Below are 25,458 nucleotides of genomic sequence, written 5' to 3'. Positions count from 1 at the left end.
TTTAAGCACTGCTATGTACCACTCTCTTGTGTGTATATATCCACCCTGTGCGGCCTGCCTCGATATTGCAGGAAGCCACAAAAACAAGAGACTGATCAATTGCAGTCCTAAATAACAATGGGAAGATACAAGTGAATTTGTTTAGTATGATTTTTCTGTAATAATTCTGTACAGTTTCATTTGTATGATATTAGTTAATAAAGTCATCAGGTTGGTGTTAAAATAATATAAGTGAACCTATTTTGACTAGAGATGATCTGTTTTTGGGAGGTCGATAAATCTTCATATCAATCATGGCCTTTGAATAATTGAGCAGCTATGTGGACCCAGTAATTAAATAAATAACGTAATGACGTTCTGAGTGGACAATACTGGGTTGAAATCCTATAATAAACTTCAACTCTAGGATACAGGCACATACACCTGATGGGATAAAGTTGGGAAGAAACTCACGTCTTGACTTCTTATACAATAATCACATCTATTTTATTCATTTGTTTAGATAAGGTTTATACCACTTGAAGAGAAGAAGTATGAAACCAAGATTTTATTGGGCATTGAAAATAGTGATACAATTTTGAAAATACACTGTCAAGGTAAAGGTTTAGAGCCCCAATTAATATTTGATCGTGTTATGTTACAATTTCAACCAATTTTACCATATTCATCAATTGGTAGTGAAGAAATTGTTACAGTAACCAATCCATGTGATTATGCAATAGAATTTTATTCAATTGAATTGGATAAACAATTTGTTCAAGTAAGTATATATATGAATTTATGACAGATTTAAACAAATATTATGACCTTCATGTTAACTTTAACAAAAATCATACCGTTATTAGAAAACATGTGAGCATCAACACCAGAATACAGATACACCTATCTGACAAGTCTCACATAGGAACAATAGTGAGTCTTGGATTCTATTGCTTGCCAGAATCCATCGGTTCAAATCTGACTAACTAATGAATGAAACATGAGGTATGTTTGTTAACTAGGATCCGCCTCTTTTCTAACCGGTCTAGGTGTCATAAATGTTCTTTGTTTTTTTGTTCATAATATGCTTGATATAGAAGTTACATAATTTTGATGGAACATACGTTATGACAATCCACTTATGTTCACATCCTTCTATAACTGTATATTTTTAAAATAGTACAGTTGTGACTTGCGGTGTTCGAAATCTAATATTGATGCAAGGTGTTTTATGAGCTAGCTGGCTACTTGAGTGAGAACATAAAAGTGAGCGACAAAGTGTATTGGGCACAAATATTCATTTATAAATATACCACTCTAGCCTTAAGAACTCGACACATTGACTACAATGAAATGCACTTGACCTTAAGGTTACTTTTGATTGTCTCTCTACACCAAGTACCTGAAGAGCAACTGAGGTTATTATTAAATCAACTAACTTTAATTTCAATAGTTGAGATCATGAGTCAATTGAAGCTAGACCACCATGGAAAACCTGGAAGCACTGTACGGCCGTTTCGTCCTATTGTGAGGCTCCTCAGCAGTGCACATCCTTGGTCCCTCCTGGTGAGATTCGAACCAAGGACCAAACTGATTTATTTTGTGACAATTACATAAACAGTTTATATAACTTACATCAGTTATACAATTTCATTGGTAAATCGTTTTTTCTCTACTTTTTTTATCTAGGAAGATGAAATATTGGGATTTATAGACGGATATGATGAATATGGAAGATTATTATTACCTCCACGTAAACCAGGTGGTGTATTACCTTCAGAAGTTATTGCTTATTATGAAGAACAAAATAAAATTGCCAATCCTAAATTATCTGATGAATTAGAAGAAACTATTCCTTTAGAAAATAGTGATGAGAAAAATGTCAAAGGGTTAAAAGTAAGTATATATAATATTCTTTATATTTACTAGTTTTCTTATGAGAAACATTGGTCTAGAGTGCTGTTAGAGGTATAAGGGCGGTTATCACTTACTGGTTGCCCACACCGTGGAAGGGTTCTTTTGGATGTACCTGAAAGGAAAATTGGATTAGAGTTGGTCTTAATGACCTGAGAGCGTGACTGCAGTGTCCAAGGGACAACAACTTGAAGCCGGTCACACACGACCTGTCTGGCATGGTAGGGACTTGAGGAACGATTGTTCCAGCCAGTAGAGCTCCATTGGTTCATCACGATAGGCAAGCTCGACCACCACTTCAAGGTAGCGGCAACAGTCAGGACGATAAACATTTATAGTAGTTTGTAGATTTTGTCCATGCTAGTGTGACGATTGATAGTTAAAATCAATTAAAAAAAACATTTATGTTCCCTTTAACTGTTCTGGATAATCGTATTACGCATTTACAACTAACTTTAGATGTCTTTATAGGTAACAGAATCCGGGAGATATAAGGACATTATTATTTTTTTCAGTGTATGCAATTAGCTGAATTGAATAGGAGTGGATTGGATAAATTAGCAACATGTTTTGTTAATATATATGCTCTAAAAGGAGGTGATGATTGATAAAAACCGATTTCCGGTCAGAAAGTTCTTATTCGGGGCATGATGTACCTGGTTCTTAGTTAGTTAGAATTTTGAGCTGAAACTGGTCAACGTAGCCTTTGTTTAGAGAGATGAATAAATATAGTAATCTCAATATATCAGGCAAAGTCACTTCACACAGTTCTTTATTTAGCTTAATACAATCTCATACAACTTTTTTAGGTAAATATTAGGAATTATTCACTGTTAGTGAAATCCGATAGAAACAAAATAAACCATTTTACCTAAAAACTGTACTTTTAAATCAATATCATGTAATACAGTAGCTTAGATACAAAATAAGGTTTTTGTGTTATGTATGCAAGCAGTTACAAACAGAAACACTCTTAAACATACTTACTTACTTACTTACGCCTGTTACTCCCAATGGAACATAGGCCTTCCTCTTTTCCTTTGGCCTTCAGGATTCCATGTGAGGGCTTGTCTTGTGACGCAATTGGGTGATTTCCTCAAAGTGTGCCCAATCCACTTCCAGCTCTTCTTCGTGATTTCCGCCTGTAGCTCCTCCGGGGGCTACTGCCGGTCCCAAGCTAGGGTAAAGGAGGAGGGTTGGGCATGGGGTTAGCGACCCTATCCCGTAGAAAACCGACTCGCTAAAAAAACGCTAACCAGAAAAAATTATTCACACTCTTAAACATAATAAATCAAAACTTAGAATCAGTAGAAGATTTTGAATCTTTTCCGCAACAAGTAGACGGCTGTCCTAAAGCTTTCAAAACAATATTGAGTGATTAGTTACTGTGGAGTATTTTTCAACTTCTGTAAAAAAATGTTGGTGATTGATTAGTGAAATTTTGCAACAATAGTGTCATTAGCAGTTTAATGAAAAATCTATAATCGTCACTCAGTAATATTAGTTTATGTATGTATTGTGGTGGTCGATATTCGATATTATGCTTAAACTTCGTAGATTTTTCGTCCTGATAACCGTTACTAGATAATGACCTAACGGTGCATAAATCAGAAGGCGAATACGAAGGGTTGATTGCGTTAATTATTGGACCACACACAAATATCCAAAATTACAGGCACGTTAAACAAGTATGAAAGATTAGTGCCGTGAAGTAGGCGAGTGAGAGTGAGAGTCGAATGAGCGAGTACAGTAAAGTGCAGTGTACATATATATACAAATGGAAAAGCATGAATTATCGAATCAATTAAGCGATTAATAGTAAGGCTATCAGAATGGACACATGCGTAGGCAGTAAGCAATGCTCAAGCGTACATAATAGAGGTACAATAGTATAGATAGGTTGTTGTTGTTGTGCGAATGACTGTCCGTCAAATAAGTTAACAAAAGGCCTTAACCAAATTAGATGTAAGCAAACTCAATTGTATGTGAGCTGCTATAGTATATCGTGCCCTATCATTCGATGATGTCTTATACACTGAATTTTGTTGACTTATAGAGCAACATTTTCATCTATTATTTTAAGCTATCCCAACAGACCCATTATCATAATATCTATGTTGTATATCATTGTTCAATTCCTTGATCACAACTGTATCTACTTTTTCAGTTCATAGGAGTTTCTTCATCAAGTACATCATTAAAAGAGATGAAAAAATCTAGTACAACCACTAGTAATACAACTCCAACAAATCATACTACATCAACTAGTACATCAGAACGTAATAAATCTGATAATCGAAATATATTATCTCATTTGATTCTTAATGAGATTAAACATGAAGATAGTAAACAATCAAATTTAAATATTTTCAATAATGGAAAACAAACATTAGATGTTACACCAGTATCCTTAGCAATATCACGACATTTGGGTATGGATTTAACTCATGAATCATATAAATCAAATAAATTCGGTATTGTAATTCTTGTCAATGGAGCATTGGAATCTATTAGACATGGTAAGTTATTTATTAATTTTTTTAAATTAAACATTTACCATGGAGTAGCTAAGTATTTAGTGGCTAGTAATCCTCATTTTCATGTTCTGAATAAGCTAATTGACATAAACTAGGTAAAATAACCATTGAAACCATGGGATACTGAATGGGTTTTGTACACACGACTCAGTAAGGCATTAAGCCATTGATACTTAGATTTCAGGATGACCTTATTAGTTTGATATCCAAAGGTTTTGCCATTGATTTCACTTAAAATTATGTATAGTTATGAGAATTTTACAGGAAATCAGTTTCCTATGACTTATGATAGCAAATTTTTAAACGTATAACATGTTTAGTTAATATTTAGAATAACCGATCGCATCTTTATTCAACATGATTGAGAATGTAAATAATTACGATAGAAACTGATATGATTAAATGATTAAACCCCCTTCTAATAATGATCATATGCTCACTAGTGACTGACTCCATGAGGTATTTCCTGAAGTTCGAGTCAGAAGCAGTGACTAGTGAAGTTCAATCAGGTCTGTTGTGAGATATCAACTCACTGAAGACAATGGTTAATGGTTACTCAACTTCGTGGACGCCAGCTCAGTGGTCTAGTGGTTTAGCGCTGGCGCGCGAGACCGATAGGTTCTGGGTCCGAATCTTGTGAGGAGGGATCATGGATGTTCACTGCTGAGGAGCCTCACAATAGGACGAGTTGGCCGTCCAGTGCTTCTAGGTTTTCCATGGTGGTCTGGCTTCAATTAACTCATGATTTCAACTATATAGAAGTATTAATAATTCATCGAATTTGTTAAACTAAGATATACAAATGGTAATCATTATATAATACCTAATATCTTCTTCATTTAATATCAGTCTCCAAACTGTCAACTTTAGTTTGAAGAAAACATTCAGTCAATGATCATGTTCATATTTGCTGTTCATTAACTTCCCAGATGACTTCATGAATTACATTTTTCATTAGTAAATAAAAAAAATCCTAAATAGGTAAATTAAAGACCAATTACCATTTTGTGTACAAAGATATAGATTCAAGTTTTATGATGAGTAGGTTACCATTTGATTTGGAAATTATTGTCAAAGTTATCAACCTTAAATTCGATAGCCGAAACCAAGAGACCAATTTACTTTCCAGGCATGAATAAAACTGCAAATAATAAGTGTATGAATGATTTACAATCATTTTCATTTACTTGCCGAATAACACTAAACAACTGCTATGAACTGAGAATTTTGGAAATGGTTGTTTGTGAGTTACTCAATTTTAACATAGGATGAAGAGTAGGTAAGTTTTGTAAAATAAAGTATGTAAGAAGGTTGAAAAAAATCAACAAGAAGCCTTAGTCATGAGTTTTACGCTAGATAGGACTTGTTAGTAAGTTATACCTGTAATCTTGGACGAATAGATGGCTCATCAGTTACTAAAAATCATGTTACTCATTGTCAGCCAGATACGGTTATTCGTTAACGTATTTGAACACATAATCATCGATACAATGAGGCACCAAAACATATATGCCCCATACAATAAAAGTGAAGAGATAGAGAAAGGAAGGTTAGTATAATTAAACAAAGAACAAAGATGAATAGAAATTAGTGCGTGAGAATAAAATAATAATAAGAATATTAATAATGGGGTGAGTAGTTCAGTTAGGGAAAAATATGAGCAGAAAGAATTCTTTCAGTTGAAGAAGTTATGTCCACTTTTATGAAGAATGTAAAAGAAAGTTACAGCAGGATCCCTACTGGCTTCTATTCTGAGACATATCTGATAACGTCTCTAGCCACTGTAGTGAACCATCTCGAACCCCAACCACGGAATCGTGAAAGACTAACAGAAGCCAGTTCTGTACAAAGTTCTTTCATTCCTTGACAGCGTATCATGCATACATCACCTCTCTGCCTTTTCTAACCGGTCCCAGCGTCGGCAAATAGTGCACGATGTGGAATTCTCTGAGACGACATTCGTAGATGTCCAAGCCACCGAAGTCGATGTTTCAAGATAGTTACACTAACTGAATTATCGTCGCCGTTCCCAAACACAAGATGTCGAACCTCTGCATTACTGACATGGTGCTGCTACCGGATGTCAGCAATCCTTCGGAGACAACGTGGATCAGACACAGAGAGTAGTCTAACATCCTCAACTCGAAGAGGTCAGATTTCACAAGCAGAGATCAAAACTGCTCTTACCGGCGCGTTGTAGATCTAACCCTTTACAGCCAGAATGATATCTAGAAGGCGCCAAAAATGGCTTACATCAGCATAGGTCTCTCCAGCCTTTATTATACATAAGTTGATCTCATCACTTATGCCACCATCAGCACTTGCGCATCTACACACAGATATAGACTTGTCGATCAATTGTATCTGCTAACTATTAGAAGTGAATTCAGGCACAGACTTCTGCCTGTCTTGTAAAAGTATTTTGCACTTAGAAAGTGTGAAGCACATGCCGTATCTATGATCACTGAATGCGAACTAATTGAGTGTGAATTGTATAGCTTGGTTATCATTGCACCGCTATTATTGTTCTATTCAAATTGCAACGATCCTTGTTACGTCCTTGATCTGTCTACCCACTTTCGTGTCGAGGATAACTTGTCTAATGTAGATTAATACCTTGACGCGATAGGCTGACTGGCTTAACCTTCAGGCTAGCATGCATGAGTTCGAAGTGGGGGTAGAGAGACAAAACTATTCTATTACCTGATTTGCTGACAAGCACGTGAGAGAGAGAAGACAAGACACCCGGAACACTACTCGATTTACTCCCAATTCCGATCTAATACCCGAATTCAGATTAGTGTAAAATGACACATGAATAAATAGATGACTAACCTGACCACAGCGTACAATAACTAGGAAAATAGAATTATGCCCAAAATTGGTGGATTAGAATAAAAAATAGAGTACAAAAGATTACGTATAAATTACAATAGTTTTGGAACAGAAAAGTCTATAACGGTGAATCATACATCAAACGAAAGCTTATGATGTATAGAATAGACTAGGGTCGACAGTAAATGTTACTGTTATACAAGCTTTGAATTAAATGAAATAACGTCCCCCAAAATAGCTTCCATAGTTTGACAAGGCTTCTTGTTTCTCTGTTCATATCAGTCCTCCTGTTTACACTTATTATTAATCACTTAATAATTTTTCCACATTTCTATATATGCTTTCTATATTCTACAGATATTGTCAAAGGCTTAGCTAATAAATATCAAGCAATTGTATTGAATCTTAATCAAATTATTATTGAAGCATTACTTACAAGTACAACTGATACAGCTTATCAAGCAAGACAAATTTGTTTAAATGCTGGTCTAGAAATCATTCAATCAAAATTATATATAAAACAAAAAGAACTTCAAGAATATGAATTAGAACAATATCAATTACAACAATTACAATTGAATGATTTGGAAATTAAATTAGATTCACCTGTAGAATTATCAGATGATACACAAAAAGATGAAGGTAAATAAACAATTTTAATCAATAAGAAATATGCTTGAAATATATATGATTGAAATCAATCGACAAGATTGGTTGAAGTCAGACATTTACATCGGTGGATGCCGGCTCAGTAATCTAGAGGTTGAGCGTTCTCGTGCAATACCGAAGGTCCTGGGTTCGAATCCTATGTGTGGGATCGTAGAATTGCACTTCTGAGGAGTCCTATACCAGAACGAAATAGCTGTTCAGTGCTTCTAGGTTTGCAATGGTGGTTCAACATTGATCGACTCATGATTCGAATCAAAAATTGATGAGAAATGATATACTTTGGTTTTGTGTTATTCAAAATTTGTCAATGAGATAGAAATGTTGTCTTAAGGAAATTAATGAATTATTCATGCTGCTAGTAATATCCTTTGGGACAGAGATATTTACATTGATTTAGTCAGTGAATAATAATCAATGTTATATTTGACCGAATCCCTAATGTTGATCCCATTCTACCGTTGAAATGTAATCAGCAGTCTAGGGAATTTCACATCACATATGATATCTTTTGATGTTAGACAGTTAAGAACAATCGTCATGAAGCCATGAACGTCAATCTTATTGCAATTTGTTACATGTCACCAGGGTATTTGGCAAAATTATCTCGTTAGATCTGAATAGAGGTTATTACCTAACTTCCTATCACCAGCCTTTGGATTAATATATAAACCGAACTATAAAATCGTGAATATAGTATACACTATGACAATCATAGTAAAATATGATTATTTAATTAGTTTTTCTGATGTATCACTGTGTGATTCGATGTTAATGTTATTGTAGTCAAAGTAGTCAATACGAGTTGTGCTAACACCTGAATGAAGAAATTTCATATGACGATAATGTTTAATCTGTTGAATATTAAATATTTGGTGCCATATGGAATCATCAAAATAAAATAAAAAGTCTCTTCGATAGGTTTCTTGAAATATACCTTAGAATAGCAAAAAATGATCATATATATACATATATTCAAGCAAAAGGTTTTTGAATTCACATAGTTTTGTTTGTTTGAATCTTTCCAATGATGCTTAGGACTGAAACTGGTCAGTATCTTATTAGCATATGTGCATACTGTGCGTATTGCCTCGATATATCCTTAATTCACAAGCATTATAAGCAAAGATGGATAGTGGCTAGCAGTGGAATCCAGGACGCGCGTTCTATCTTCTTTGGGAGTCGTAACTTAGTATTGCACAAGCAAGTGGCCATCATGACTCAGTAGCTGAGTGGATAACGTGATAGCGTTTGAAGCGAAAGGTACTGGGTCCGAGTACCAAAGTAAACATCAACTCTGAGATGCAGGTACATCCACCTGACGAGTCCCAAATAGGACAAAACGGGCGTCCTGGATTCCACTGCTAGCCATTATCCAACTTTGCTTAAAACGTTTTCGGTTTGTCCTACTCTTATGTAGTTTACACCATATAATTTGTATTCCATATACTTCAATTTAAAGTGTTATTTCACTGTGAACACATTCCGGCACATTCTGCTAAACGTTAAACATGATGAAAATTCTTTTGTAAATAAATAAAGTATCTAGTGGCCGGTGCTATTTCGAGCCCACATAGACTTTTCTAGCTTCTGAACAGATCAATTTATTCATTCTACTCAAGTTACATTTTGATCTTGTCACTTATTTGCTTATTAACCCTGACTGTTTTTATGTGAGTTAATTATTTGACTTTTTCATGATTTGCCTGTGACATATTTTTGTTCCCCTATAAGTATCGGTTCACACTTGGATAAATCTAGTTGGTTCACATGCCATCTCCGATTCGTTTCTCTTTGTTGTCTCCAATCCCTTTTCTTCTTCCAAGTTGTCATACTACACTAGTATGACAAGGAGAAATTAAGATTACTCTCAAAAGAAACTGAAATAATTTTTGTGGCAGTAATCAACAGAAAGATTAAGGAATAAAAATATGGTATAAAAAATAGACTGGAAAGGTATGCATAAAAGATTACAGAATTGCAAATTCTTGAGTAAAATTAAATAGTGAAACCCATTGTGAATGATTCTAATCCAACTTGTCCAACACTGGCAAGCACTGATCGTGATTATCTCACGGTTTCCAACCAGGTAGCCTACGTGTACCAACATAGCCCAGACCAATAATCAATGACTTTATGGACTGATGCCTATTTTGCCCAGTTTATAGCTTTGTTCAGACCTACTTTTATACCAGGAAACACTACTCGTCGAGGTAGTCATATGTTTTAAACACCTCATTCAACTAAGGAAAAATAAATAAGTCAATCAAAAAGGCAGCTCCTTGATATGAACGAAGAAGTGGGGATGTTCTTGTGTCTACAGTGTTACATACTTGGTAATAAAACTGAAGTTCTTGTAAATATTTTGGTTTATAAAAATAACTAGAAGAATCTATGAAATTATTGCGTAAGCGACTGCACAAGTTATTGATTAAATAAGTTAATTAAATTGAATAAAAACAGAAACATTACAACATAATTCAATCTGGCGTTAAAGAATTAGTTCATGTTAAATCAAGTTGGCTTTTCCGCCATCTCCATTTCGTGTCGCTTTGTTTCGCTTCACTTTCCAATCAACGATTGTATGAAATATACCTATTCAAAATAAATTGCTGTATTTGACTTATTTAATTCCGTTATTCATGAACGTGAGTTAAGTCGATAAATATATACGAAGGTAGCTTACTCAGCCGACAAACTCATCTATAATATCATCATGCCATTACTAAATGAAATTAATTCATCTACTTTGGATTTATTTCTAAACTTACTTTTTAAAAAATTAATTTTACCAGTTGATTTATCGACTGCATCTATCAGTGGAGAACAATCAAAAGTAACCACTGGTCAACAACATAAAACATCAGTTAATCGTCAAGGTCAAGTTCCACACAAAACTATGGGATATCGTGGTACATTAAATGTACCACAGAAATTAAATGATGCTGTAAGTTTCCTAACTTTTTGTATTAGATCAATTGAAATATTAGAATTATAACAGCATTCAAGGAGCACGATAATTTGTAAGAAAACATGAAAATATATGTCTAGATGAAATGTTCCATACTACTACAAACTAGTTGTAAAGTGTTTCCTTTTAGTTTTTGTAGTGGTGCCCAACTAAGATCAATCCGTAACAAACATGAACGTACAAACAATTTATTTATGAATTCTAGAATAATTAGTTTTCAATAGAATTGATCAATTATCCTATATTTTCAGAAGGGGGTTTTTTGTGGAGATTTTAGTAGTTTTATATAGTTGAAATCATGAGCCAATGGAAGCTAGGCCACCATGCGCACTGCTGAGGAGTCCCACAATGGGACCGAAAGACCGTCCAGTGCTTTCAGGTTTTCCATGATGGTCTAGCTTCAATTAACTCATGATTTCAATTATCCTATATTTGTTATCACCTAAGAAAGTTTCCACAGTCCACAATAATAATGGATTTATAACTGTCGAATATATTATTGAATATACTTCTTGGCTCAAATATTCTGTTTGTTTCACAATATTCTGTCGATATCTTTAAATATATAAAAAAGATTTAAAACTTCATTCTTCATTGAAGTTCTATCCAGAATCATTGTAAAATTATTTATATTGGATCTTGTCTTACGCTTATTGACAAATGATTGACTAAGAGCTATTCAATTCGCAAAATCAGTTCATATCTCTTATGACTTGTAGCCAAGTGGATGCCTTGTTAACGTATGACGTGATAAAAACTGCAAATCAGAGAGCAGCGAATTATCGATTGGAACAGTGACACACAGAAACCGTACGAACAGTCTAGAGTACGTATCGGTCCTGCTTCTGCCTAGTCCAGCCAGTTAAGTCCAGAACAGCTTCTGCGGTATGAATCATTGTATTTCAAATATACTGAGTTTATATACCAAACAGACAGACCATATGGTACCAATAAAATAGAAAATAACATTTGTACAAGATTCAGCCAAATGTGTCTGTGAATGTTGGAGGCAGTAATTAATAGACTAGGGATAACTCAAGAATGGTAAATCGTATAACAATAGTTTATAGTTCGAAATAAAGCTCATGATATGGGGAACATGAATATGAATATTTTAGTTCTTTAGCAATTATACGATAAAAATTTATGCCTTATAATGGTCCATAAATAGTTCTCAAAAGTTACCATCCATAATTCTCTTCGGGATACAACAATATCAATTACTAACATGTTGATAATATTAAGTATATATTTCATGACCGGTGAAGTGATTAAACTAATTTACTAATCACATTATGTTACATCCTTGATCTGTCTACCCACTTTCGTGTAGTTTAAGACCTTGACGCTATAGGCTGATTGTCCTAACCTTATGGCTAGTATGCGTGAGTTCGAAGTGGAGTAAAGAGAGGAAAGCTGTTCTATCACTTGATTGGCTGACAGACACACGCGAGAGAGAACACAAGACAACTGGAACACTACTCGATTTACTCCCAATTCTGATCTAATACCCGATTTCAGATTAGTGTAAAATGATACATGAAATAAATAGATGACTAACTTGATCACAACATAAAATAATAAGGAAAATACAATGATGTCCAAAACTAGAGGATTAGAGTAGAAAATAGAGTGCAAAAGATCACGTTTAAATTATAATAGCTTTGGAACAGAAAAGTCTATGGTAGTGAATCACACATCAAACGAAAGCTTATGATGTGTAGAATAGAGTAGGGTCGACTTTAAATGTTACTGTTATACAAGCTTTGAATGAAAATGTAATAACGTCCCCAAAAATAGCTTCCGTAGTTTGTTAAGGCTTGTTATTTCTCTGTTCGTTAGTAGAAAACGTTATTTCATATGTTTGTGCGAGGGCTGTGATACTGCCCGGGTGCCCAAACCGGAACAGGTGGTTTACTTAAGGAGTCACACCCGGAGTCTTTGACCTAAAGATCTGATCCACATGGCAGTGGAACATCGTAAGGAAATGCAGTCCCATGGTAGCCTGTAACCAACAATTGGTTCATACGCCATTTGTTCCTTCAGGATACTGGAGCCAATTTGCATCATTGTTTCAGAATCAGGGTTTCCCGAATCCCCTAGATGGACTATCCATGTCCACCTGTTCACATCACATTAATATATTCCTCACATGTTTTGTTTCCCTTATAATTCTAATTTTGTTTTTATTAGATCTCAACTACTACTGAATATAATACAACATTCAAATCACGACGTATTACCTATTCAATATATAATGATATCATAAAATCATTTATTGATAAATCAATATTAAAATCAATAAATTATGAACAATTATATACAACTATTTTACCAGATCATATTATATTACAATTAATCAATGAACATTTTAATCAATATCATCATTATATCAATAAAGGTATCATTATTGATGGGATAGAATCGGATTTTACAAAATCTTCCATAGCAACTATAGAATTATTATTAAAATATTTTAAAAATAATTATAAATATATTTATACAATAAGTATTAAATTCAATTATGATTATTATAAACAATCAATAAATGAACAACAAAATCAATTAAATGAATCACATAATTTAATAAATAATCAATATTATGAAAAATTATTGAATTTAACTGATTATGATTATGAAGAATTATCAGATCATGAAAGACAATTAATCGATAATATACAATTTAAATTACGTCATGATAAACGTCAAATTGAATTAGAACAAAAACGTATCCATGAAGAACAATTAAGAGAAGAACAAGAAGCTGAAGCGAAACGTATAGAAATAGAAAAGTAAGTACTTGTTCATATTAATAAGTAGTATGTTTAGAAGTCCCAAAATATATGTGTTTTGAGAATACCTATTGTTTTATAGAGAGTTAAAGACTTTGTTAGAAAGTGAATTATCTACGGTGAATGTAATTTGTTATCATTCTGTTCTAACGTTTAGAAATGTTTATGTGTAGTGAACAGGCACACGACTGGGGACAATCGAATGTTGAAAGCGTGAGTCAATTGAAGCCAGACCATCATGGAAAACTTGGAAGCACTAGTGACTGACTTCGAGAGGTAAATCCAGGAGTTCTAGTGAGAAACAGTGACCAGTGGAGTTCAAACCACGTCTGTTGTGAGATATCAACTCACTGAAGAAAATTGGTGAACGGTTGCTCAACTTCGTGCATTGATTGAAGTTAGACATTAATACCGTCGGGCGCCGGCTCAGTGATATCGATTAAGTGCTCTGGTGCGAGACTAGCAGGTCCTGAGTTCGAATCTCGCGAGTGCGGGTTCGTGGATGAGGAAGGCTGAGGGGTCCCGTAATCGGACGAAACGGCCGTCCAGTGCTGCCAGGTTTCGCATGGTAGTTTAGCTTCATTTGACTCACGCTTTCAACTATGAAACTACTGAATCTCCACAAAACCCCTTCTGACAATCGAATGTACTTAAGCACAACATTACAGACTATCTCACTAAATTCTGATAACCATTCATTCAACAGTTAATTTGCAAAATAACAACCAATTGTCTCAATCTTCACTGTTCCTTCTGTATATATCAATCCATTATCTCTCATTTCATTGTTTATACATTTTCCTACCGATTGCGCTTCATTTCAGTTCTTTCCTTATCGATCTTCTCGAAAATACATTCTATGTCTGATCATCACTATATACTACTTATAAGGATATAAGTAGACAACACCACATATGTAGATCACATATTTTCCTCCACGAGCTTCTTAAGATTCGATATTCTATATTGTTGTCTTAGAACTAAATAATACCCAGGGCGAGAACAAAAGTAGGACGTTTTAAATACATTCTAACAAATATGTGCTTATTAAGCGAAGATGGATGACGGCTAGCAGTGGAATCCAGGACACCCGTTTAGTCCTATTTGGGACTTGTCAACTGAATGTATGTGCATCCCAGAGTTGTTGTTAACTCTGGAATTCGAACCCAGTAGCTTTCGCTTCAAACTCCATCGAGTTTTCCACTGAGCTTCTGAGTCCTGATAGCTACCTGCTTGTGCAATGAGGTGAAGTTTAAATTCACTTTGCCAAAAATCTTGTGATTTGAGGCAATATCGAGGCAATCCGCATAGGATGCACATATGTAAACAAGAGACTGATCAATTACAGTCCTAAACAACAATGGGAAGATAAATGCGCACAACATCAGGTGAATTTAAATATGGCTTGTATGATACATCATGTGAAATGAAGCTACGGGACTACTTTGCTTAGATGAACAAAGAACTACATTAGTAGAGAAAAGTTTTATGTATTTTCCGTTATTTTATGATTCATGATATGTTTGTAGTCAATGACATATGAACAAAAATACAGAATTCCTTGTAGAAATTACAAGTCTACAACACTTGTAAGACTTAAACGAATGTTAAATACCTTTCCAATAGGTGTGTATTATGTATAATGCTTCAATCTAAGCTAAACTTGTACCGTGGGTCATAGACATCTGCGAATGGGGCTATTCGTAATCGATTATAGGTGATATGTAGCAATGTTTAAATGCAGTGGAAATGATTGGTGAATCACGTGAAATCCTAGACAATGTAGTCAAGTAAACTTTCCATGCTGTCAACATATATTTATTGTGGTATGATGAACTTGTTTTGTAATTAGGATGCTATATTTTATTGAAATATATGTCAGTACTTTGACTGGAAGCCTTCACAGATGATGCAGATAAAAATATTCATATCACATGGGAAATCAGGTTGTTGACTCCGACGTTGATCTTATTAAAGTATGAATTATTAAAAACACGTATTCTACAAATTAGATCAATTTGTATACCAGCGGGTTAAAAGTTTGTTGAAAAATAAGGTAATTTTAGTTAAACTAAGACATTCTATTAATATGTAGACTTAATGAATCATGATCTGAGTCACGTTTGGTATTCTACATAAAAATTGGTTTATAATTTGTTCTTCATGGGACTTTATATACCGTTTTTATGTATTCTAAGTCTAGGCATTACCTGAATGTCTATCTCATTTGGATAATTCCCTGCTGTTAACATTTTGATAACATTCTATTTACCGATATACATTTCCATAGTGTTTGTTAATGTTTTCTAATTTTAATTTAACAGTAAAATTGTATTTATTCCTTGTTTTTCTAATCAGAAATATGAAGAAAAAAGGTAAACGACAAGATGAAAAAACAATCAGACCAATTACATCGAATCAAATATCAATTAAAGATAATCGTGCATTATCTGGTCGAATGAGTTCAAGACCTATAAAAGATGTTAATAATAATAATTTAGGAAAATTAGATACAGTAGATAAATCTCCTTTAACAGTTTTGGAAGAAATGTTAGTTATAATTTTTTTTAGTTTGATTATGTTTCATTTATTTGTATATACCCAAAATATGTATTGAGTTATCTATTTATTATTCACTCATGGGAACATGATGAGAATGCAGATTTTGAGTGATTATACTGTGATGAATGAAACTTATAGTATAACTATGGTCCTGTAGAATCTTCATGTCAACAAAACCTTAACCGAAGAGGGTTTTGTGGAGATTTTAGTAATTTCATATAGTTGAGATCATGAGTCAATTGAAGCTAGACCACCATGGAAAACCTGGGAGCACTGGACGGCTAACTCGTCCTATTGTGGGACTCCTCATCAGTGCGCATCTACGATCCCGCCTCGCGAGACTAATAAGTCCTGGGTTCGAACCCAGGATCATATACTCACTAGTGACTGGCTTCAAGAGGTATTTCCTGGAGTTCTAGTGAGATGCAGTAACCAGTGGAGTTCAACCGGGTCTGTCGGGAGATATCAATTCACTGAAGACACTAGTGAATAGTTGGTCAATTTCATGGATTGGTTGATGTTAGAGATAAACATCGTTGGATGCCGGCCAGCTCAGTGGTCTAGTGGTTAAGCGCTCGCGCGCGATACTGATATGTTCTGGGTCGGGATCTTGCGAAGGCGATATCGTGGATGAGCACTGTTGAGGAATCCCACACTAAGACAGGCTGGCCGTACAGTGCTTCAAAGTTCTCCATGGTGGTCTAGGTTCAATTGACTCATGGTCTCAACTATATTAAACTTTAACTGTTAGATACCACTGTATGGATTATGCTAGAACGACTGAAAATGTATAATAGAGCTTTTTATTAGCTAAAGAAAAGCTACCATCTTGCGTGTTATATTTATTTATCAAGCTGAGAACCAGGCATGAACAAAACTATATAAAAGAAACAACTAAAAAGGAGGGAGGGAAGAATACTGTATGAAATACGTTCAAATGTTTGTCAATTTGGTGCTGTTCACCTTTATGCAAAGTTTTAGTTTGCTGTGTATTTCTTGGAAAGCAGTAGATCTATCTGTTAAAGACCGAATACAGGCAGTTATTTCACTGATCAAGCTTTAAACTTATCATCAATGGAAGAGGATACTTTATTCAATGATTGTTATACAGATCCAGTAATAGAAAACTCTCCTAATAAGTTATTTAGTTTCTTGGTCACTACTTACTAAGTCTGGAAATAATATAATTTTTATATTTTTAGTTAAGATGGGCATTAAGACAAAATCTTATCAGTCTGAAATTTTATGACTCTTTAACATAATGTATTTCTTTAAAAAAAATACCGAATTTCAGACGCCGTACATCACGGTCTCATGAAAAACATCGTAGATCTGCAACTAGTTTCAAAGATGAAGCATTAGCCGAGGAAGAAGTTGGAGTGTGTATGACAGAAGAAGAACACTTATTATGTCAAATGTAAGTCTAAGAAAATGTAATGTAGGAAGAAAATTCGAAATTTTAGTAAAACAAAATGTATTTTATCGATTTTGTATTGGTTGTCTGAATCTTCCCATTGACGTTTAGGACTGTTATTGATTACACTACCAGCCACAATTTATCTCTGCTTACAGTGATTGTGACTCAAGATAATATGTAGGCGGTCTGCAGAGGATGCATATATGCCAAAAGAGATCATTCGCAAGATTCACCATGAATAACGCAATGGTGTTTGAAGCAGACCATTACTGGTTTTGAGTCCTGGAGTGAATACCAAATCTAGGATGGAAATACAGTCAGCTGACATAACCGGAATAGGATAAAATGTAGAGTTTACCTGGTTAAATTTTATTAACCTAGGTGTTTTATTCAGTTGTACAGATCTTTCTACCATGCTAATAGAAAATTTAATGATATACAATCATAGCCAAATACTCTTTTTATTGATTTATACTAATGACTATTTTTCTAATACTATTCAGCTTAAAGTCATTTGAAGGTGATTTTCGTTCTATATGTGAACTACTTAGTACATGGAATCGTGTTACATTACAGCAACAATCATCATTACTAGAATCACATGAAGATAGTCCAACCTCAACTATTGTCAATTTACCTATTGGTAAACGTACTAGACAAAGTGGTTTAAATTTGTCATCTAATCCTGTCAATACTAATTTAAACAAAACGAAACATTCAATTAGTAAAGTTGATCCTTCTAATATACAAGTTGTACATGAAAATATCAATGTTTTATTACCACCAATCTATTGTGATTTGAATATGGCGAATGAAAACCAACCTAATAATAATAATAATAATCCAGTTGAAATGAAAAATGAAAAAGATTCAACGGATAATGATGTACAAATTATTGGGATACCACATTTAGTTGTTGAATTTCCATTCAAAAAAGATACAAACGTTATTGAAGGTAATGAGTATTGTGTATTTTAAAAAAATACAGTTTTGTTTATATTCTTTGAACATTATTTGATAAATGAACATTTTTACTGAGATGCAGGTACATCCAGCTGACGCGTCTCAAATATGACGAAACGTGAGTCCTACATTCCACCACTAGCCACTATCCATCTTTGCTTATAAAGTTTGTGACTTAAAGCAAAAATGAGGCAATCCACACAAAATATACAGTTGATGAATCTTGAGATTAAATTCCGAAAGAAAATTGGTTTTATTATAAAATTGAGACCATTCGTAAAACCAACTGGCTGGATAAGTTTGATTTTTTAATTTCTTTTTGCTCAGATCGTTTTTTAAATGAAGAGCCACAGTGACATGACGTCAAGTCATAACGTGCAACTGACTAATCTAGGTTGGTTATCCGTGATATTCAGTGAAGTGTCTAACGTAGAAACGATTCACCTGGATGAATCACTTGGCTAGGTTTCAGTGACATTTTACTGATCATATAAGTCTCTTGGGATATGAATTGAATCGTCTAAAATATGCTCCAATTTTGTGAGTGAACATCCTTCTAAATGATCCCAGTCTATAGAGAGATATCATCCCAGACTAATATTTGTTAAATCTCTTAGATATTAAGATTGTCGTTTCTCATTTTTATTCAGATTTAACTCTAATTTTAGTTTCATAATTTTTGAGAACCGTTTTAGTTAAAAGAAAGTTTATTAGTTGTATGATATCTTTCTGCTATCATTATTTAGCTTTGTCAGTCTTCATCTCACGTTGATGAACATTAAAGACTTATGTGGCTGAACATTCCACAGTGAAACGATAGCTGTGTTGTTCACAGCAACATACACCAGTTATTTATCTGTGCCCAACTTCAGCGATACTTCCACAATAAAGTACAATGAAATAAACAATTAGAATGATAGAAATGCATTCTCACAAATAGTACAAAGTTCAATATCAGATACTTGTATATATGTACACAGATAATCAGAAAAAAACTGAACATTTTTTGTATAAGGCTTGCTTGTAAAATCCGGCTTAATCACCAGAATTATACCAGATATTGATGAACTCCAACTAACATTAAATTAGACGCCAATGAATATAAAAATTTTCTACATATCGCTTTTAAGTTAAGATCTTTATCCGAAGAATTTTTTTACCATGATTTAAATCCCAGATCGATCAAATTTCGACAACCATTGAGGGTCGGCAAGCTCTAAAAAAATGTTTCGTTTCAGCATGAAACCCCTCAGCAGTGTATATCAATGATACCAGCACTCTTGACTTTGTGGCAAACACTCAACCCCTAGATCACTGAGCCAGCCTTAAACGACGTTAATATTTAACTTTAATTGATTCACAATATTTTCCAGACACTCTGCATTAACTGAATTGGATAAATATCTCCTTTTTGACATAGTTAAACTCTACTTGTCACGGCTTTTCGCTAGAACTCCAGGAAACGTATTACGAATTTAATCACTAGTAAGAAGATGATCACTATTAGCATACATAAGTTTATGGAAGAAGTTGAATTTTCATATCTTACACTACTGATTAATCTTGGTTAGACTGTCAGTGCTCCCTAGTTTTTACCGATCTTCACAAACCCACCTTGACTAAATTCTTATTAACTATTATTATAATTGTTATTCACAGTCGACTTATTCTATGTTATTTCCAGCTATTAAACAAGAAATCAACTTAATGTTAACTGATTCAGATTTAATTCATGTTGAAAGTATAATTGGTACAAAGATTAAAGATAATTTATTAATGACAAACAGTTCAGGACAACAACAACACCAACAGCAACAACAACAAAACAAACTATCCACTGAACTTTGTCAATTACTATCCTATCATTTACCTGAACTTAATGAAATAATAAATTATCTAGGTATTGGATCAAATGGACCACCTATACCAGAACCAAATAATTTCTCAGTTATATATTATCCAATGAATAAATATACTACTAATAATTATACTACTTATTTAAATAGAAAACAAATGAAACAATCTAAAATAATAAAATTAAATGAAGAAAAATTAATTCAGGCAAATTTGAAATATTATGAATTTTTAAATTCTGGTTATGGTGATCCAATGATGATGAATAATATACTACCAATAAGAAGTTTATCACAACCAACTGATTCAATGGGTGAAGAAGATATAGAAGGACGAACAGAAACTATGGAATCTTCAAATAAACAAAAAGTTGTCATATAGTTTTTTGATTTTATTAAATGAAACTATGTTTTATGTTATTTTCTATTTGATAATTTTATATAGTTGAGATCATGAGTCAATTGAAGCTAGATAATCATAGAAAAACTTGGAAGCACTGGACGGCCAACTCGTCCTATTGTGAGACTCCTCAGCAGTGCGCATCTACGATCCCGCCTAGTGAGATTTGAACCCAGGACTTATCTGTCTCGCGCGCGATCACTTAACCGATAGACCACTGAGCCTGCATCCAGGTTTTCCATGGTGGTCAATTGACTCATTCTCTCAACTATATAAAATCACTAAAATCTCCACAAAACCCCATTCTGATATTTGACAATTGTTTAAATGATTTTTTTGATTATTTTAAACTAAGTACAGTTGAATTCACTTGGTATTGTGTGCTTGTAACTTCCCATTGTTGTTAAGGTCTGTAATTGATTAGCCTTTTGTCGGCATATGTGTATCCTGTGCGGATTACCTCATTATCGCCTTAAGTGACAAGCTTTTTAAAAAGGAATGGATAGTGGCTAGTAGTGGAATCCAGAACACGCGTTTCGTCCTATTTGGGACTCATCAACTGGATGTACCTGCATCTCAGTGAAAATGTTAATCAATCAAATAATGTTTTGTGAATATAAACAGTTTTACATTTATATAAAAATCGATGGAAATTTTTTAAAAGAGGAAGAAAAAAGAATTGAATATTGGTTAAAATTATAATTAATTAAACATATTCTGATTGAGAATCATTACATGGTGTATGCTACTTATGTCGACAGATATAAGTGGTAAGTGGAATGCCTGGTGGTAGGAGGTTGAGAAAATCGAATAGAAGAGAACGGAAACTGATATGAAAATAAAAGAACAATAAAGTCTGAGACAATTGATGAACACTTTGTAAATGAAGTATTCAATGTATGGTATTCATATCAATGTATTAAAATACATTAGATTGTCTCCACCTGTGTTATCATTCTCTACAATTGAACTTTCAATCATCAGATTTTCAAATCTATTAAACACACATAATAGGGGAAGAATACTACTATCGCCAATTACTCTATACAAATATGGAACATTAAAATGTTAGAGGATTAATAGAGTTTTATATTTTAGAAAAAGCTTAAAACAGCTTCTCTTTTATTACACTTTTGGACAGATAAATAAATCTGATTATTTTGAATTATTATGTACATATATGTTTGACTTGGTGAATTATGCGCTTTGTAACCCTGATGTTTTCTATGCATATATGTGTGAGTAATATTTATCAATCATCTACTTTATGTTTCTATTATGTTTCTGTAGTTTGTTTCATCTGAGTGTGGGCTTGTGGAGATTATGGTCGATCTAAGCTAGATCACCTTTGAAAATATGGAAGCACTGAACGGCCATTTCGTCCTAGGGTTGTGCATCCATGATGATACATATTGAGTCACGTTTGATAAAATCGACTTGAATATACTTTTGTCTCTTCAGTTCATAAGCCGTTTTCTTCGTCTCTTACCGTTTGCTTGTACTATAAAATGCTCGAAAATACGTTTCCCGATTTTTTTCTTATTCGGCTTTTTCACATATACGTTGTTATTAACAGGATTTCTGAAATCTAGAGGTCCCGTTTTCACAAACCTTCATATGATACGCGATAATCACAAGTTGTATGCATGACACTGACAGAGTTCTATCCACGTAAAACACAAAATGACTAAATCATTTGTTGTTTTCAGTATAAAAATTATTCTGAACCCTTATTCCATTTAAAAACAAATTTCATCTCAGAATAATACTTTGAAAGAAGTAAACAGGAAAAGCAATCATACAAACGAAACTAGATCACTTTAAAAAGACGTTTTCATTTTACTTATTTTTAGAAGTTATGATTTTTTTACATTCTGTTAAAAAACAATTTAGATTGGCGATTCATCGCGTAGAACAGGAGGTCGATCTATTAAAAAAGAACGCAAATCACCAAGACAAAAACATCAAACTTTAGATCAAGGTGAAACGACAAGTCGTAAACCAAAAGTTTCTATTGGTGGTACAAATTTTGGTAATGGTGGTGCTCGACGTACTTCTGTCATAAGCATACCTTCAGAACAAGCATCTTTGAATGATGAAATTTCAAGGTAATTATCAAGTGAAGTTGTTAGACAGTACTATGTGTTATTCTTTTCATCTGTTTAGTTAGTCTATACAATTGTAATATATAAATGACAACCATGACAATCGATTTCATAAATTCACTTAGTATTGTTTCTTTGAATCTTCCCATTGATGTTTTGGGCTGCAACTGGTCAGTCTCTTATTGGTATATGTGCATACTGTGCGTATTGCCTCAATATAGCCATAATTCACAAGCACGGTAAGCAAAGATGGATAGTGGCTAGCAGTGGAATCCAAGACGCGCGTTTCGTTCTATTTGGTACTCGTCAGCTGGATGTACCTGCATCTCAGTTGATGTTCACTCTGGGATTCAAACCCAGTACCTTTCGCTTCAAACTCCATCACGTTATCCACTGACAAGTTGCAGTCCTAAATATCAGTGGGAAGATTCAAACAAACAATACTAATTGAAAATAAATATCATTTTTCGTTGTATCCCAGTGAGTAGAAAGTTGTATTGCTGACGTTTCGTGACCTAAGGTAAACCACTTTCTCATGGTAAATAAATAACTGAATTAAATTTATGCAATTTTAAATCATACAAAAGAATCAGTGCAAAATAGTTTTAGTAAAATCAAAATCATGATATCAGAAGAGGGTTTTGTGGAGACTTTAGTAATTTTATATAGTTGAGATCATGAGTGACTGGCTTAATGAGGTATTTTTTGGAGTTCTAGTGCGAAGCAGTAACCAGTAGAGTCCAACCAGGTCTGTTGGGAGATATCTACTCACTGAAGACATTAGTGAATGGTTGTTAGACATTAATACCGTTGGATGTCGGCTCAGTAGTCTATTGGTTAATCGCTCGCGCGCGAGACTGATAGATTCTGGGTTGGAATCTCGCGAGACGGGATCGTGGATGCGCACTGCTAAGGAGTCCCACAATAGAAAGAAACGGCCGTCCAGTGCTCTTAGGTTCTCTATGGTGGTCTAGCTTCGATTGATTCGTGATCTCAACTATATAAGATCATAATAGTTCTGAATAATGTTAATACCAAGTTATTTTTAGTTAAGATGACCTGTCATTGTATTAATCTGTGCGTCAGAATGTGGGTATGAAAAATGAATACATTTGTAATATGAAGTAGTGGAGTTAAAATGATGTGTGTGCATGTGTAGATTGTGTGGATAGTTAATTAGGTCGAATGTGGTTTTTTGGATAAACAGTTCAGGTTGGATGAATATTCTGGCCTTCTTTCCTATTGATGGCAGAGAGATTTAGCATTATGTGAAACGCTTCGGTTACTCGTTTTTCCTTAGAGTTGGAAGAGCCATTCTGAATTATTTTGATATTTTCAGTATCAATTTGATGATTATTGAAAATAACATGCACTTATTTAACTCGTGAAATTTCCGATTCCGAGGGATTATTAGGTCATTTTTGTAATTTAGCACGAGTTCGGATCTCACGGAAAGACTCCAATTTAGAACGCATCACGATCGACATAACCTAATCTGTAGACATAAGTTTGTGTAGAAGTGAACGGGATCTTAGCTTCTATTTTAACCAGAGCGTTTCTTAGAGTGTTGCTTGTCTTATAGAAAAATTTAATTTTGTGAGTTTTCAAGATCCGTTGTAATTCCCCTGCCATACCTCGGCGGTTAGGTAAAACCGCAGTACCATCCGAAATCTTTCATTAGGATTGTTTTTTACAAGACGACAGCTTTGCTTTAAATTTTCTCTTTTTCTTTTAGCTTATCTTCTGAGGTAATGACCTTGATTGCTCTTCCGGCTAAGGAAATTTCCACACTGAATGGATATGAACAGTTAAAGTCAATATACCGATTTGAATGTATCGGTTTTCGGTAGTTGGATAGATTTAGACTCCCATTAAAATTCCTTTTAACTAAACAGTTTAAGAATAGTAGTTCACTATGTTCATATTCCTTTTCGAAAGTGAATTACATGTAGGTATCAATATCAAGGTCGGACTTGATAGTTTCAAACAAATTGAGGATTGTGTAGAAAGCTAATGATAAATATATTTTATTGTTATATCCTGATGAGTAGAAAATTGTATTTTTGACATCTCATGACTTATGTGGTTTTGATTAGTTTAGAGTATGGTATGTATATTTTCTGATTTTACTCTTCTATTCACTCCCCTTTATTTCAATTCTTAAGCCACTAATGAGAATTTTCAGGAAGTTATCCTCTGCATGAATTTGTCTGGGTAACACGTAAAACGGTGACTATTGTTCATAGCTACCACATGGCAATACTCTTTTTATCTTGCTCATAGTTGATAAAATATGTAACCTTAGACGCACTAGACCCCTCTAGGGTCGCACTAAAAATGCATAGTAATATTTATTTTTACTTAAAATCTGTCATTATTATTTGAACTAGAATTCTTCTTTATGTAATATAATCACTGAATTGATGAAGATTATGGTTCAATAAACAAATAATATTAAATGAGA

General features: G+C 33.9%; 1 protein-coding gene across 1 annotated transcript in view; it reads left to right on the top strand.

Annotated features, from left to right (window-relative positions):
• The window catches only part of Smp_175450 (hypothetical protein), a gene marked incomplete at both ends in the record, with an annotated part of 117,819 nt that overhangs the window by 20,144 nt on the left and 72,217 nt on the right, over positions 1-25,458 (top strand). Inside the window, 10 exons of the mRNA XM_018797248.1 lie at positions 1,669-1,846; positions 4,068-4,412; positions 7,623-7,907; positions 10,811-10,878; positions 13,096-13,694; positions 16,053-16,264; positions 17,613-17,673; positions 18,177-18,316; positions 20,321-20,803; positions 22,808-22,997. Coding sequence (XP_018652309.1) covers positions 1,669-1,846; positions 4,068-4,412; positions 7,623-7,907; positions 10,811-10,878; positions 13,096-13,694; positions 16,053-16,264; positions 17,613-17,673; positions 18,177-18,316; positions 20,321-20,803; positions 22,808-22,997 — 2,561 coding nt within the window. The remainder of the gene's footprint in view (positions 1-1,668; positions 1,847-4,067; positions 4,413-7,622; positions 7,908-10,810; positions 10,879-13,095; positions 13,695-16,052; positions 16,265-17,612; positions 17,674-18,176; positions 18,317-20,320; positions 20,804-22,807; positions 22,998-25,458) is intronic.

This window comes from Schistosoma mansoni, chromosome 4 (assembly GCF_000237925.1).
Source record: "Schistosoma mansoni strain Puerto Rico chromosome 4, complete genome".
Classification (NCBI taxonomy): domain Eukaryota; kingdom Metazoa; phylum Platyhelminthes; class Trematoda; order Strigeidida; family Schistosomatidae; genus Schistosoma; species Schistosoma mansoni.
The sequence above is the reverse complement of the archived record's forward strand: the minus strand, read 5'-3'. Positions and strand labels throughout refer to the sequence as shown.